Source organism: Schistocerca gregaria, chromosome 3 (assembly GCF_023897955.1).
Source record: "Schistocerca gregaria isolate iqSchGreg1 chromosome 3, iqSchGreg1.2, whole genome shotgun sequence".
Lineage (NCBI taxonomy): Eukaryota > Metazoa > Arthropoda > Insecta > Orthoptera > Acrididae > Schistocerca > Schistocerca gregaria.
Genome location: NC_064922.1, coordinates 204,481,165 through 204,497,080, shown reverse-complemented (window position 1 = coordinate 204,497,080; position 15,916 = coordinate 204,481,165). Strand labels below are relative to the sequence as shown.

At 43.1% G+C, this 15,916-nt stretch overlaps 1 protein-coding gene across 1 annotated transcript in view; it reads right to left on the bottom strand.

The window, feature by feature from the left end:
* Positions 1-15,916, bottom strand: part of LOC126354035 (A disintegrin and metalloproteinase with thrombospondin motifs 7-like) — a 423,933-nt gene that overhangs the window by 178,456 nt on the left and 229,561 nt on the right. Inside the window, exon 2 of the mRNA XM_050003371.1 lies at positions 13,262-13,337. Within this exon, the coding sequence (XP_049859328.1) occupies positions 13,262-13,337 (76 nt within the window). The remainder of the gene's footprint in view (positions 1-13,261; positions 13,338-15,916) is intronic.

The window sequence follows — 15,916 nt, the reverse complement described above, 5'->3', positions numbered from 1 at the left end:
CGGTCTATCAGCATCTTCTCCTCAACTGCCGTTCAGCGACCATTATTGCTTATGGGCCACCGCAGGAAAGCAAACACCCAGCAACAATCGCCGCAAGGGTCCAGGTCGGAGGACATTCCTTGGGTGATATCGTCATTCTGGAAGCAAAATAGATCAGCACCAATATGCATCTATCCATGAAGACCACGCTGTTTGTTTTCACTCGGCACGGTAGCATCTACCAGCAGGGCAATGCAACATGTGACAGAGCTCGCGGTGTATGTACGTGGTATGAAGAGCAGCGGGATGAGTTTGCCGTAGCCACGGCCACCAAACTCAACCGAGACTCTGTGGAACTATCTCGGTCGGGCTGTTGCGGCCACTTATCCTCAACCGAGAAGCGTAGAACAGCTGGCCACTTATCCTCAACCGAGAAGCGTAGCACAGCTGGCCACTTATCCTCAACCGAGAAGCGTAGCACAGCTGGCCACTTATCCTCAACCGAGAAGCGTAGCACAGCTGGCCACTTATCCTCAACCGAGAAGCGTAGCACAGCTGGCCACTTATCCTCAACCGAGAAGCTTAGCACAGCTGGCCACTTATCCTCAACCGAGAAGCGTAGCACAGCTGGCCACTTATCCTCAACCGAGAAGCGTAGCACAGCTGGCCACTTATCCTCAACCGAGAAGCGTAGCACAGCTGGCCACTTATCCTCAACCGAGAAGCGTAGCACAGCTGGCCACTTATCCTCAACCGAGAAACGTACCACAGCTGGCCACTTATCCTCAACCGAGAGGCGTAGCACAGCTGGCCACTTATCCTCAACCGAGAAGCGTAGCACAGCTGGCCACTTCACTGGAGTCAGCATGGCTCCACATCGCTGTCTGCGCCTGCCAGAACCTCGCCGACTCTCTTCCTGCACCTCTTCCAGAGTTCTGCGCTACAAAGGTAGTTATTCAAGCTTTTGAAATGTGATCATATTAACGTGAATGGACAGTGTACTTGTATAAATATTGCTTCTAAAACCTTTAAAAGGTCGCCCAAAAGAAAAATGTATCTTCCTTCAGGAAAATTTCTCGTCTGGATGGGTTTGGTATTGTCGTAGTATAATACATTTTAAATGTAAACTAAGCGACCACTTGCCCGTCTAAGTAGGCTTACATTTCGCACTTGGCTTTCCGTCACAAGGAATGCAACACTACTTCAATTAATCAGGCAACGCAAGTCGCGTAGCATATCCCGCAAATCGCGAGTTGTTCAGAAAGTGGATAGCGCTAACGCGAAATGCAACGGTTGCTTCAAACACAGCAAACGCGTGCCAGACCGCGCCGAGCGCCACCGGATAAAGATCGCGCCCTATCTGCGTCAACAACGCTGCGCTCCACTCGGCGCCAGGACTGGAAGTCTTTCTCCCTCCGCGGGAGTGCCGCAAGTGTCCGAAATTATCCTCTCCGAAACCTAACTCCTAACTTCTTGAAAACTCTGTGTGCAAGGTATAACTCAATGCTTTATATACACGAATACAGGGGAACCCAGCAGACGTTCACCGTTCTTGGCGTACAGAACGCATACTGACATGGAAGAGGTTGGTGTCGGTTGCTATCCGTGTTCCGCTCATTGGTCGATCCCTTCGCGCCGAGCCACGAATTTGCTTGGATAACAAAATCTGGAGTGTAATCATACAAATTTTCTCACGGTGGCCGAGCAGAGCCGCAGCGACCCGTTCTTAATTCTGATTACAGGGAGTTGAATTCCTCACGCTCAGTGAGACACTAGGTACCTGCAGTAGTTTAGGGACAGACTGCCTCCAAAGCACAAAACCGCATTTGCTGACAAAGTGTGGAACACGGGCTTACTGCAACCGACCTCCTCAAACTGCAGTGTCCTGGGTTCCACGATACTTCTCTAGAACCTATTTGGTATGTGACTGTCATGCCACAGTATAATTTGGTAAGTGTTGAAAAACAGCGTTTTGTTGTATAGTGTTGCGTATTCGTTCAAAACCGTCTTTTCATATTTTAATGCCCGTTTTTATGTGCAAGTTCTCCTCTATTGTTATTTTATGGCAGAGACTTTTGGCTTCCCTAGGGACTGTGTGATCAGTTTCAGTCTTAATTGGGCGGTGGTTTTACTCTACGACGATCTGCAAAAGTTGTATGTGCGCTATCACTTTTTAAGTGATAGCCTCTCCTGCTCCAAGTCAGCCCGTTTGACGTCCAACCCCCGTTAAGGTTCTGATACTTTCATAATACTTAGTTTCAAAATTGCTGCATGTTTGAGCTACACAGGGCGTTTCCGTAAGAGCGTGCAAAAATTTGGCAGAACAGAGGATGCTCCACTGATCAATTTGAGGTGGAAACCTGGGGTAGAGGAGCAAGAATAACGAAATAAGGGGAATAAAATCACATTACTGTGTTACATTAGTTACAGTTAACTGCAATACCATCATTGACACAATGAACGTACCATTTACACTGTATCTTACGAAACGTGCAGAAACTGACGGACATCAACCACAATGCAAATATGACATCGGGGAACAAGATTCTGACACACGCTGACAAGTATCCCTGGTGTGCTCTTCATCTTGCCAGGTCCCTCGTTTTTCTTTGCACTGAACCCGTCTCCCGCATTCGTCTATCGAGAGACATAAACGCTCGTCGTGACGAATGATTCCTGTTAGAAAATCGTTCCCCGTACAGCCTTTCAGCAGCGAGAGCATTGCAACGTACTTCTCCATACCTAAGGTGCATGTCAGTGAGTTCTGAGAAACTGTACCGGTACTGCTCCATCGTATTGTACTGTACGTCCCTGAATAGCACCGAGTAAAGAATGGGTCTGTTGTTGATTCACAGCACGTTCTGTCGTGGGACAATGTGAATACGATACGACAGAGCCACCTTATGGATAGGTAAAGTAAAGAAAACTGCATCATGACTTCCTTGTACTCAGGGCCGTCCTACTTGTTTCCTTGTAGTAAATAAAGAATGAACGTACATATAAACAGCACAGCACACGTAAGCTAGACAAAGTGCTAGGAAAGTTTATTTCCATATCTCCTTAGGCTAACTTCTCCGACCCCAGGTTCCCTACCCCAAATTGTTCAGTGAAGCATTCTCTATGTCCTGTTACAATTTTGCGTGCCCTTATGCAAACACCCTTTAATAATAGAACAGAAAGAACTACAAGCTAAATATTAAATATCAGCACTTTTTCAAATTTGTCTATTGAGATTGGCCCGTAATGCATTGCTTGTGTAGCATGATATTTGTAGTCCTTGTTCTCTCGGTTAGTTCTCCGCTCTGTGGACGGTTTTATTGCTGTATGTTAGTATGACCTAATGCAGCGTACCTAACATCAGGCCGCTACGGCTATAAAAGAAACCGTAAGCATACTATGATATTTCTGTGGTATTACTGTCTCACCCGTGTTCTGTGGAGCTGGTGTGATGATCGTTTAAGAATTTACCCACTTTCCACGCCAGTCTCAGGTTGTATTCTCCACAAGAGTACCGAGTGAGTAAGCTATGAGTGACGGTAGCAACACTTACAAACGTGTTACACTGTCACTACATGCTCCATGGCTACGCCAGAACGACAATACGTCGTAAAACTCAATGTTTACTCGAGGTTAATGTTGTTTTCTCAGAGTTGATTGAAAGGCAAACAAAAACCGCAACACACTCCATGTCCGAATGCACAAAACAATTACAAGACGTTTCATTTTACGACATAGGCACTGACGCATGGAACCACTAGACTGAAAAAATGTTTCCTTTAGATGTTTAATATTTGACTGGAACTGACGGAATCCAACAAAAGCTGTTGAAGTTTGATTCGCTGAATAACGAAATACCGGAGACAATAATTTCAGAGTTTTATCTAGGCACTTTAAGACAACTGCAAACCCCATTAGATAAATTAATCAGTATTTGTGGAAAAAATACCAATACCACACCAACACCATCGATGCAGCCACCAGATTGTGTTTCATCAAATGAAAGAACTAGAAACAATGTAGAAGGTTTTGGTTGCCCTGCCCATATTCTTCATAATACTATTTCAACCGCTGTGGAATCTTAACTGCCGACAATTAAATAATCGTCATGAAAATGTTTCATTATTTTTCAATATACGCGGTAGGGACAGGGAAGCTGAAAGCGTTCTGTTTATACGTTGATGTCAATCATCAGGCTCTTCTATCTCGCTCAAAAACAAGATGGCTGTCCTTAATGCCCGCAGTTGAGAGAATTCTTTAACTTTGGATTACATTAAAACAGTGGTTGACGCCGAAGACAGGCCACCTAAAATAATTTCAGATTTTTTTCAGTAGTCAGATCAGTGAAATTTACTTCATGCTTCTGCAGGCGAACTTGACTCTGTTTGAAAAAAAATATAATGTGTGGAGAAGAACAAAGTCTCGACAGTTGAAATAAGCGATATATTAATCGATTCTCAAAGATATCTGAAAGACAGGAAGACTCCAATTTTGTTCGCATGCAAACCAAAACGAATATGAATAAATTAAAGAATGAGAACCCTAACCAAGAAATAATTAATTTGATTTCGAAATCTAAGGAAGAGACAATGGCTTTCTATGCAACAACATTTTATTACTGAGAGAAGTGGACTGTTTCACTTAATAAACATCAAGTATTTGATTGGATGACGCTACCTGAAAACTCAGATTGTGTGATGATTGAAAACACTATTATATATCTGACTAAAAATGATTTGATGATTTCAGTCGATAACTATTTTCAGGATCTGAAGAGCTTTTTAGAAACTAATCATGAATCGAAAGAATGAAAATCTAAACACTCTGCGGAAGAAAGGTGTATTTAGTTTCTTAAGGAAGCTGAAAATCCTGAAGACTAATGTCAACTGCTAAAGTATTTGTTTTCTACTCCTGCACACAACACCACTGTGACAAGAATATTTTTTCTGATGTCGGCTTAGTTGACCGATGGAAGAAATCAACTGCTCCCGGGGCTGCGGAAGCAGTCTTTCAGTGCCAGTTTAACTATTAGCTGAAATGCATGGAATTTTATAAATACGTGAGTGGGAAAAGCGACTTTTTGAAAAAGGTGAAATCTTCCGAAAAAATAGTGTACCAACTACTTCTGCCATAACAAGTTTGACGTAATTGCGTTCAAAATAACAAGTAATTACGTTAAAAAAATTTTTTCTTCGTATGCACACCCCCGTCTCAGTCTGTCCCAAAGAGCACGCAGCTATATGTGGCAACCCTAGTTTCAGAGCTAGAATCCTATTCTATAATTTAATATGCACAGTCAATCCACTAACAAAAAGTAGTACTTAACGCAAACTTAGTAAATCAACTAAACCATAAATACAAAATCAGATAGGGGTAATGCAGGAGTAAGTTTAATAATGAATAAGAAAACATGAATGCGGTTAACCTACTATGAAAAGCATAGTGAAAGCACTGTTGTAGCCAAAATAGACACGCAGCCCACACCCACCACTACAGAAAACGTTTATATACCAACCAGATCCGCAGATGAAGAGATTTAAGAAATATATGAAGAGACAAAAGAAATTATTCAGATAGTTAAGGGAGACGATAATTTAATAGTGATGGGTTACTGGAATTCGATAGTAGGAAAAGGAAGAGAGCGAAAAATAGTAGGCGAATATGGACTGGGGGGAAGGAATGAAACAGGAAGCCACCTGTCAGAGTTTTCCACAGAGCATAATTTAATTGCTACCACTTAAGAATTACAAAAGAAGATTGTATACAGGGAAGAGACCTGGATACCTGGAATATTTCCGATTCGTTATATAATGGTAAGACAGAGGTTTCGTACCATATTTTAAGTTGTAAGACTCTTCCAGGGGTAGGTGTTAATCCTGACCACAAGTTATTTGTTATGAACTCTAGATTTAAGCTGAAGAAATTGGAAATGTATAGTTCATATGGGTAAAGTCGATACAGCTCTTTGTTGTTGTTGTGGTCTTCAGTCCTGTGACTGCTTTGATGAAGCTCTTCTTGATACTCTATCCTGTGCAAGCTTCTTCATCTCCCAGTACCTACTGCAACCTACATCCTTCTGAATTTCCTAAGTGTATTCATCTCTTGATCTCCCTCTACGATTTTTAACCTCCACGCTGCCCTCCAATACTAAACTGGCGATCCCTTGATGCCTCAGAACATGTCCTACCAACCGATCCCTTCTTCTTGTCAAGTTGTGCCACAAACTTCTCTTCTCCCCAATCCTATTCAATACTTCCTCATTAGTTATGTGATCTACCCATCCAATCTTCAGCATTCTTCTGTAGCACCACATTTCGGAAGCTTCTATTCTCTTCTTGTCCAAACTATTTATCGTCCATGTTTCACTTCCATACATGGCTACACTTCATACAAATACTTTCAGAAATGAATTCCTGACACTTGTATCTATACTCGATGTTAACAAATATCTCTTCTCCAGAAACGCTTTTCTTGCCAATGACAGTCTACATTTTATATCCTCTCTACTTCGATCATCATCAGTAATGTTGCTCCCCAAATAGCAAAACTCGTTTACTAGTTTAAGCGTCTCATTTCCTAATCTAATTCCCGCAGTATCACCCGATTTAATTCGACTACACTCCATTATCCTCATTTTGCTTTTGTTGATGTTCATCTTGTATCCTCCTTTCAAGACATTGTCCATTCCGTTCAACTGCTCTTCCAAGTCCTTTGCTGTCTCTCACAGAATTACAATGTCATCGGCGAACCTCAAAGTTTTTATTTCTTCTCCAAGGATTTTAATACCTACCCCGAATTTTTCTTTTGTTTCCTTTACTGCTTCCTCAATATACAGATTGAATAACACCGGGGAGAGGCTACAACCCTGTCTTACTCCCTTCCCAAACACTGCTTCCCTTTCATGTCCCTCGACTCTTATAACTGCCATCTGGTTTCTGTACAAACTGTAAGTAGCCTTTCGCTCCCTATATTTTACCCCTGCCACCTTCAGAATTTGAAAGAGAGTCTTCCAGTTAACATTGTCAAAAGCTTTCTCTAAGTCTACAAATGCTAGAAACGTAGGTTTGCCTTTCCTTAATCTTTCTTCTAAGATAAGTCGTAAGGTCAGTATTGCCTCACGTGTTCCAGTATTTCTACGGAATACAAACTGATCTTTCCCGAGGTCGGCTTCTACTAGTTTTTCCATTCGTCTGTAAACAATTCGTGTTAGTATTTTGCGGCTGTGGCTTATTAAACTGATTGTTCGGTAATTTTCACATCTGTCAACACCGGCTTTCTTTGGGATTGGAATTATTATATCCTTCTTGAAGTCTGAGGGTAGTTGGCCTGTTTCATACATCTTGCTCACCAGATGGTAGAGTTTTGTCAGGACTGGCGTCAGTAGTTCCAATGAAATGTTGTCTACTCCGGGGGCCTTGTTTCCACTCAGGTCTTTCAGTGCTCTGTCAAACTCTTCACGCAGTATTGTATCTCCCATTTCATCTTCATCTACATCCTCTGCCATTTCCATAATATTGTCCTCAAGTACATCGCCCTTGTATAGACCCTCTATATACTCTTTCCACCATTCTCCTTTCCCTTCTTTTGCTTAGAACTGGGTTTCCATCTGAGCTCTCGATGTTCATACAAGTGGCCCCCTTATCTCCAAAGGTCTTTTTGATTTTCCCGTAGGCAGTATCTATCTTACCCCTCGTGAGATAAGCCTCTACATCCTTACATTTGTCCTCTAGCCATCCCTGCCTAGCCAATTTGCACTTCCTGTCGATCTCATTTTTGAGACGTTTGTATTCCTTTTTGCCTGCTTCATTTACTGCATTTTTATATTTTATCCTATCATCAATTAAATTCAATATTAAACTTCCTGGCAGATTAAAACTGTGTGCCCGACCGAGACTCGAACTCGGGACCTTTGCCTTTCGCGGGCAAGTGCTCTACCATCTGAGCTACCGAAGCACGACTCACGGCCGGTACTCACAGCTTTACTTCTGCCAGTATCTCGCCTCCTACCTTCCAAACTTTACAGAAGCTCTTCTGCGAACCTTGCAGAACTAGCACTCCTGAAAGAAAGGATATAGCGGAGACATGGCTTAGCCACAGCCTGGGGGATGTTTCCAGAATGAGATTTTCACTCTGCAGCGGAGTGTGCGCTGATATGAAACTTCCTGGCAGATTAAAACCAGGAAGTTTCATATCAGCGTACACTCCGCTGCAGAGTGAAAATCTCATTCTGGAAACATCCCCCAGGCTGTGGCTAAGCCATGTCTCCGCTATATCCTTTCTTTCAGGAATGCTAGTTCTGCAAGGTTCGCAGAAGAGCTTCTGTAAAGTTTGGAAGGTAGGAGGCGAGATACTGGCAGAAGTAAAGCTGTGAGTACCGGGCGTGAGTCGTGCTTCGGTAGCTCAGATGGTAGAGCACTTGCCCGCGAAAGGCAAAGGTCCCGAGTTCGAGTCTCGGTCGGGCACACAGTTTTAATCTGCCAGGAAGTTTCATATCAGCGCACACTCCGCTGCAAAGTGAAAATCTCATTCTGAAATTCAATATTTCTTCTGTTATCCAAGGATTTCTACTAGGCTTCATCTTTTTACCTACTTGATCCTCTGCTGCCTTCACTACTTCATCCCTCAAAGCTACCCATTCTTCTTCTACTGTATTTCTTTACCCCATTACTGTCAATTGTTCCCTTATACTCTCCCTGAAACTCTGTACAACATCCGGTTCTTTCAGTTTATCCAGGTACCATCTTCTTAAATTCCCACCTTTTTGCAGTTTCTTCAGTTTTAATCTACAGGTCATAACCAATAGATTGTGGTCAGAGTCCACATCTGCCCCTGGAAATGTCTTACAATTTAAAACCTGGTTCCTAAATCTTTGTCTTACCATTATATAATCTATCTGATACCTTTTAGTATCTCCAGGTTTCTTCCATGTATACAACTTTCTTTCATGATTCATAAACCAAGTGTTAGCTATGATTAAGTTGTGCTCTGTGCAAAATTCTACCAGGCGGCTTCCTCTTTCATTTCTATCCCCAATCCATATTCACCTAATACGTTTCCCTCTCTCCCTTTTCCTAATACCGAATTCCAGTCACCCATGACTATTAAATTTTCGTCACCCTTCACTATCTGAATAATTTCTTTTATTTGCTCATACATTTCTTCAATTTCTTCGTCATCTGCAGAGCTAGTTGGCATAGAAACTTGTACTACTGTAGTAGGTGTGGGCTTCGTATCTATCTTGGCCACAATAATGCGTTCACTATGCTGTTTGTAGTAGCTTACCCGCATTCCTGTTTTCCTATTCACTATTAAACTTACTCCTGCATTACCCCCATTTGATTTTGTGTTTATAACTCTGTAGTCACCTGACCAGAAATCTAGTTCCTCCTGCCACCGAACTTCACAAATTCCCACTGTATCTAACTTTAACCTATCCATTTTCCTTTTTAAATTTTCTACCCTACCTGCCCGATTAAATGATCTGACATTCCACGCTTCGATCCGTAAAACGCCAGTTTTCTTTCTCCTGATAACAACATCCTCTTGAATAGTCCTCGCCCGGAGATCTGGATGGGGGACTATTTTACCTCCGGAATATTTTACCCAAGAGGACGCCATCATCATTTAATCATACAGTAATGCTGCATGCCCTCGGGAAAAATTACGGCTGTAGTTTCCCCTTGCTTTCAGCCGTTCGCAGTACCACAAGAGCAAGGTCGTTTTGGTTAGTGTTACAAGGCTAGATCAGTCAATCATCGAGACTGTTGGCCTTGCAACTACTGAAAAGGCTCCTGCCCGTCTTCAGGAACGACACGTTTGTCTGGCCTCTCAACAGATACCCCTCCGTTGTGGTTGCACCTACGGTACGGCTATCTGTATCGCTGAGGCACGCAAGCCTCCCCACCAACGGCGAGGTCCATGGTTCATGGGGGGAGGATGCAGCTCATAGGAAAATTAAAGAGGCCTTTGGAGAAATGAGAAGCAACTGTATGAATATCGAGAGTTCAAATGGAAAACCAGTCGTGAGCCAAGAAGGGAAAGCTGAAAGGTGGTAGCAGTATATAGAGAGTCTATATACAAGGGAGATGAACTTGAAAGCCGGATTATAGAAAGGAAAGAGAACTTAGATATGGGTGAGGTGGGCGATATGATACTGCGAGAAGAATTTGACAAAGTGTTGAAAGACCTAATTAGGAACAACGGCCCAAGAGTACACGACATTCCGTCAGAACTAGCCATGCTAGCCACGCTAGCCATGTCAAAATTATTCCATCTGGTTGTAGGAGATAGGCGAAATACACTCAGACTTAAAGAAGACTGTAATAATTGCAATTCCAAAGAAAGCAGTTGCTGACATGTGTGAAAATTAACAAACTATCAGCCTGATAAGTCGTGATTGCAAAATACTAACACGAATTCTTTACAGAAGAATGGAAAAACTGGTAGAAGCCTACCTTGGCGAAAATCAGTTTGGATTTCGGAGAAATGAAGGAACACGCGAGGCTATATTGACCCTCAGACTTATCGTAGAAGATAGGTTAAGGAAAGACAAACCAACGTTAATAGCATTTATAGACCTAGAGAAAACTTTAGACACTGCTGACTGGAATAATCTCTTTGAAATTCTAAAGGTAGCAGGAGTAAAATACAGGGAGCGAAAGGCATTTTGCAACTTGTACAGAAACCAGATAGCAGTAATATGAGTAGAGGTGCATGAAAGGGAACCAGTGGTTGAGAAGAGAGCGAGATAGAATTGTAGCCTATCCCCAATGTTATTCAATCTGTACGCTGAACATGCAGTAAAGGAAGCCAAAGAAAAATTTGGAGTAGGAATTGTAGTTCAGGGAAGATAAGTAAAACCTTTGAGGTTTGCAGATGTCATAGTAATTCTCCCAGACACAGGACTTGGAGGACCAGTTGAACGAAATACATATTATCTCGAAAGGAAGATGGACATCAACAAAAGCAAAATGGCTCTGAGCACTATGGGACTTAACTTCTGAGGTCATCAATCCCCTAGAACTTAGAACTACTTAAACCTAACTAACCTAAAGGCATCACACACATCCATACCCGAGGCAGGATTCGAACCTGTGACAGTAGCGGTCGCGCGGTTCCAGACTGTAGCGCCTAGAACCGCTCGGCCACTCCGGCCGGCTAACAAAAGCTAAAAAAAGGAAAATGGAATGTAGTTGAATTAAAACAGGTGATGCTGAGGCAATTACAAGGGTGGTTTGAAAAGTTCACGGAACCACCTCGAGAGGTCAGCGCTAGCGCAACGAGCTGTTCACGTGATATTCATTGGACTGTTGCCTGTAAACACGTGCCACGACAGTGCTGTTGGAAGAGAGCTGTGGCGGTAATGTGGTTGTGTTGTTGTTCCCGCGTAGTGATTTGCGAAGATGGACAAAATCGAGATTCGAGCAGTGATTAAGTACTTCATGAAGAAAGGTATGAAACCAAATGACATTCATGCCGATTTCCAGAATACTCTGGGCAACAGTGGAATATGAAGCAGCAGACAAATGAATTTAAATGTGGTCGGGAGAGCTTAGGTGATGATCCGCGCAGTGGTCGGCTATGATGCGTCACTACTCCGGAAATCATTGCAGAAGTGCACAAAATGATCATGGAGTACCGCCGATTGAAAGTGCGTGAAATTGCTCGCGCTTGCCAGATGTCATCTGAAACGGAATATCACATTTTAACTGAAGAATTAGAAATGAACAAATTATCTGCAAGATGTGTACCGCGACTTTTGACGCTGAGAACATATCGGAACAGTGTTTAACCCTTTTTAGGAGAAACGAACAAGATTTTTTGCTTACCAAATAGGCAGCAACCAGTCGCAAAATCATGTTTTATTTATTTACTTTTGCAAATAGATTTTAACTGACAAAAGAGAAAACATGATTTTGCGACTGGTTGCTGCCTATTTGGTAATTTTATGTTTTACGGTCGCTGCACAAAAAGTGGTTCGGAATATTATGGGACTTAACTTTTGAGGTCATCAGTCCCCTAGAACTTAGAACTACTTAAACCTAACTAACCTAAGGACATCACACACATCCATGCCCAAGGCAGGATTCGAAACTGCGACCGTAGCGGTGGCGCGGTTCCAGACTGAAGAGTCTAGAACCGCTCGGCCACAACGGCCGGCTCGCTGCACAACTTGGGAACCACATGGAGCCCACCATTCAGAATATTTTTTTGCGCCGGTTTGTGATCACAGGTGAAACGTGGGTGCACTACAATGCTCCAGAGACAAAACAACAACCAAAGCAGTGGAAACATGCTGATTCCCCGCCACCAAACAAAGCAAGGACAATTCCTTCGGCGGAAAAGGTCATAGCATCAGTGTTCTGGGATGCGAAGGGGACTCTGTTGCTAGGTTATCTCTCCAAAGGGCAAACAATTACTGGAGAATACTATGTTGACCTCCTGGACAAATTGCAACAAAAGATACGCGAAAAAAGGCCAGGTTTAACAAGGAAGAAAGTCACCTCCCATGAAGACAATGCGCACGTGCACACATGTGCTGTCCCCATGACAAAATTACACGAACTAAGGTATGAATTGTTGCCACACCAGCCTTACTCACTTGAAGTGGCTCCATCAGACTTTCATGGAAATACACAGCAACAGAACGTGCCAGCGTGACTTCACTTTGTTACAGTAAATGTTCAAAATGTCCTCCGTTAGCGAGGATACATGCATCCACCCTCGATCGCATGGAATCCCTGATGCGCTGATCCAGCTCTGGAGAATGGCGTATTGTATCACAGCCGTCCACAATACGAGCACGAAGAGTCTCTTCGTACATTTGGTACCGGGGAGCGTAGACAAGAGCTTTAAATGCCCCCATAAATGAAAGTCAAGAGGGTTGAGGTCAGCAGAGCGTGGAGGCCATGGAATTGGTCCGCCTCTACCAATCAATCGGTCACCGAATCTGTTGTTGAGAAGCGTACGAACTCTTCGACTAAAATGTGCAGGAGCTCCATAGTGCATGAACCACATGTTGTGTCGTACTTGTAGAGGCACATGTTCTAGCAGCACAGGTAGAGTATCCCGTATGAAATCATGGCGGTGAATCGACGAAGTACAGTACATACTAACGAAACTAAAATGAGCTCTAATATGGAAATATGGAAATTAAGCGTTTCCGGACACATGTCCACATAACATCTTTTCTTTATTTGTAGGTGAGGAATGTTTCCTGAAAGTTTGGCCGTACCTTTTGGTAACACCCTGCATACAAGTGACACTCAGGAGGTGACGCACTTACCATGGGCTGAGGCAGATCCAACGAGCGTGGCCCATTCTGCTTCTGTGAGCAGCTCCCTCACGTTCGAGTCGTTCACCTGCAACAAGAACGGAAGGACTTGTCACGTAATAGAAACCCACTAGTGTTGTTATTGAGCCGATGAAGAGATCCCCAGCCTTGATGAAAGCTGAATATATCCAATAGCCAGTCGCACAAGAGAAAAGTAATTGTGGTGTGCGTATTGTAAGACCTGCGGTACACACACCATCAGATTATTTGACTTGTCGCTCTAACGAAGTAGGCGAGTGTCAGCAATATGTATCGTGGTCTTATCGTGGCGTGTTTATCTTCTGCCGTTAGGTCAGACGATAGAAATGCCACTTACACGCTTAGAGTAGCAGATTGACGGTGACCAACTTTAAACAGAACGTGATTAATTTTCACACACATTTATTAAATTAATAAAAATCATAGACATTACGTAACTTTATTCGGGATGCGGTTTACAATTGACAATCTGAAGTTCCTTTGGTCTTGGTACATTAATCTTATTCCCACATATCTCTGATACTTGACAAAGTGTTTAGTCATTTATCTTCATGGCTATGTACAGGAATATGATAATCTTATTAGGCGCAGACTGAAACTTGACTACAGACAAATGCAGACTAATGCAGACTGAGTAATACCTCACACGTTCAGGTATCACTGCGCGAGTGTGATCCGCGAGGAGATAAGGTTCTACGTTAGCAGCAATCTCATTGGCTGCGTGACATATTAATACGCGGATCGGTGGAGGCAGAATTTGGTCCGTCTCTATGACAGCGCCATCTCGTCGTGCGGAGACGGACGAGCGCTGCGCCTGCGCTGTTGTGCTTAGCGGGGCGCGCTCTAGTGGGAAAGTTGTGTACGCACTAACTACGCGGAACTATGTACACAACAGTAATATTTGTGTTTAACACCCAGTCTACAATATCTCATTAGAGATGAAGCGTGCTGTGATGGTGTAATGAAGGGAAAGGAAATCGGCGGCGTCCTTTTCAGCTACTTGATTTTTACAGTAGTCGATTTAGAGGAACCATGGAAATCCTAAATCTAGGTGACTGAACAGGGATCAGAATTACTGTCCTCCTGAATGAGAGTCTAATGTCTTCACCACTGCACCAGCTTGCTCTGTGAATCATTTATCTTGCTAAGCTAATTGTTGGGTATTAGTCCAAAAATTTCGTAGCATAGACAGTGGCTAACTGCAGAACATCCAGAATTCTCACGAATACTTGGTGAGCAAGGTGACGCAGTGCTAAGACAATGGACTCCCATTCGATAGGACAGCAACCATCCAGATTTACGTTATTGGTGGTTTCTCAACAATATAAAAGGCAGCCATTTAGATCGAACACCTTTCAGGCGTTGCGGAACTTCACCACGCTCTGCGTAAGTAGCTTGTTTGATAGCAGACGTTCATTCACTAATCTCTTCTTTCCACAGAGCGACGTATCTTTGCCAAAACCAGAAAGTGGAAGCTTCTTTTACAGCAAACTAAGAGCTTTGACCGGTTTCGACCTATGACAACGCTAGGCAACAGAATTTGTCCCTCTTCCACCACGCTTCGCAGGACAAAGGCGGCACTTCTTTCCTGTCCGTCGCTTGGAGCACCACGCTTTAGCGAACAGTTCAGCAGGCATTTGTCTTGTGCTAACATGATCGCATTCGACCAGCTAACTTCATTGTAATGGCGAGACCGCAGCATGTCGCAAACATTGCAACAGTTATCATCTGATTGGGAACCATTACAGTTGTCAGGGTATATAAAATCGTGTCGTTTTCACCTGTTTTTTACTTCCATTTTTCACATGAAGAATATCGGACCTTTTTTCACACTTGCAACATGTGGTGAGCTGAATCAGCCTCTGTACTAAGCATCTGTAAATTCAAATGTCTTACAGGCAGTTTATAATTCTGAGACGTGGCTCGGAAGGAATGTGAGATACTCAGACGCGATGTTTACTCGGCGCCACCACGGCGAAGTTGTTTGAATAAGATTAAAATATACTGTTTGTCTACTAGATGTCGACTTCACGAATTCATTTATTCCCACCCTCTTCCTGGAATTACCAATTTACGCCAAGTGTATTTGCCTCCATATTAGAATGCTTATGTATTTTAATGGAGTGGTGCGTTTCTCGCACTCGTAGTTGTGTTGCTCTTGATTCAGGATTGCATTGCACGCGCCTTCCTACTAGAATTTCTTGTTTTGTAAAAGATTTTCTGCAAACAAAGTAAGTTGGTGCTGACGCAGTTACTCCGAGAATTCCTGCTGCTGAGTCTAAGCAATTGCAAATAATTGTATTCAGCAGACATTCTAAATTTCATAGCTTATTAGGTGACATAAGTAACGCACGACAAAGACACTTGGCCTTGCACAGGCTGGACCTATAAGGTCCCACACTTGGGAAGTTGTGTAGCATGTAGTTAGCAATTCACGTGCATGCTCAGTATTCAGTTGCGTTATTTCCGAAGTGACTTTTCCCCCTTGCCATCTCCTATCATTAGTAAAAAGTCACATCACGTTATCATTGGTTCACATTCACTGTCTGGGGATTAATTTCAGGGCATGAAGTGTGTTCATCATTTTGCATGAATACCAGAATAGCCGAAAGAGCAGGGCAGCTTACA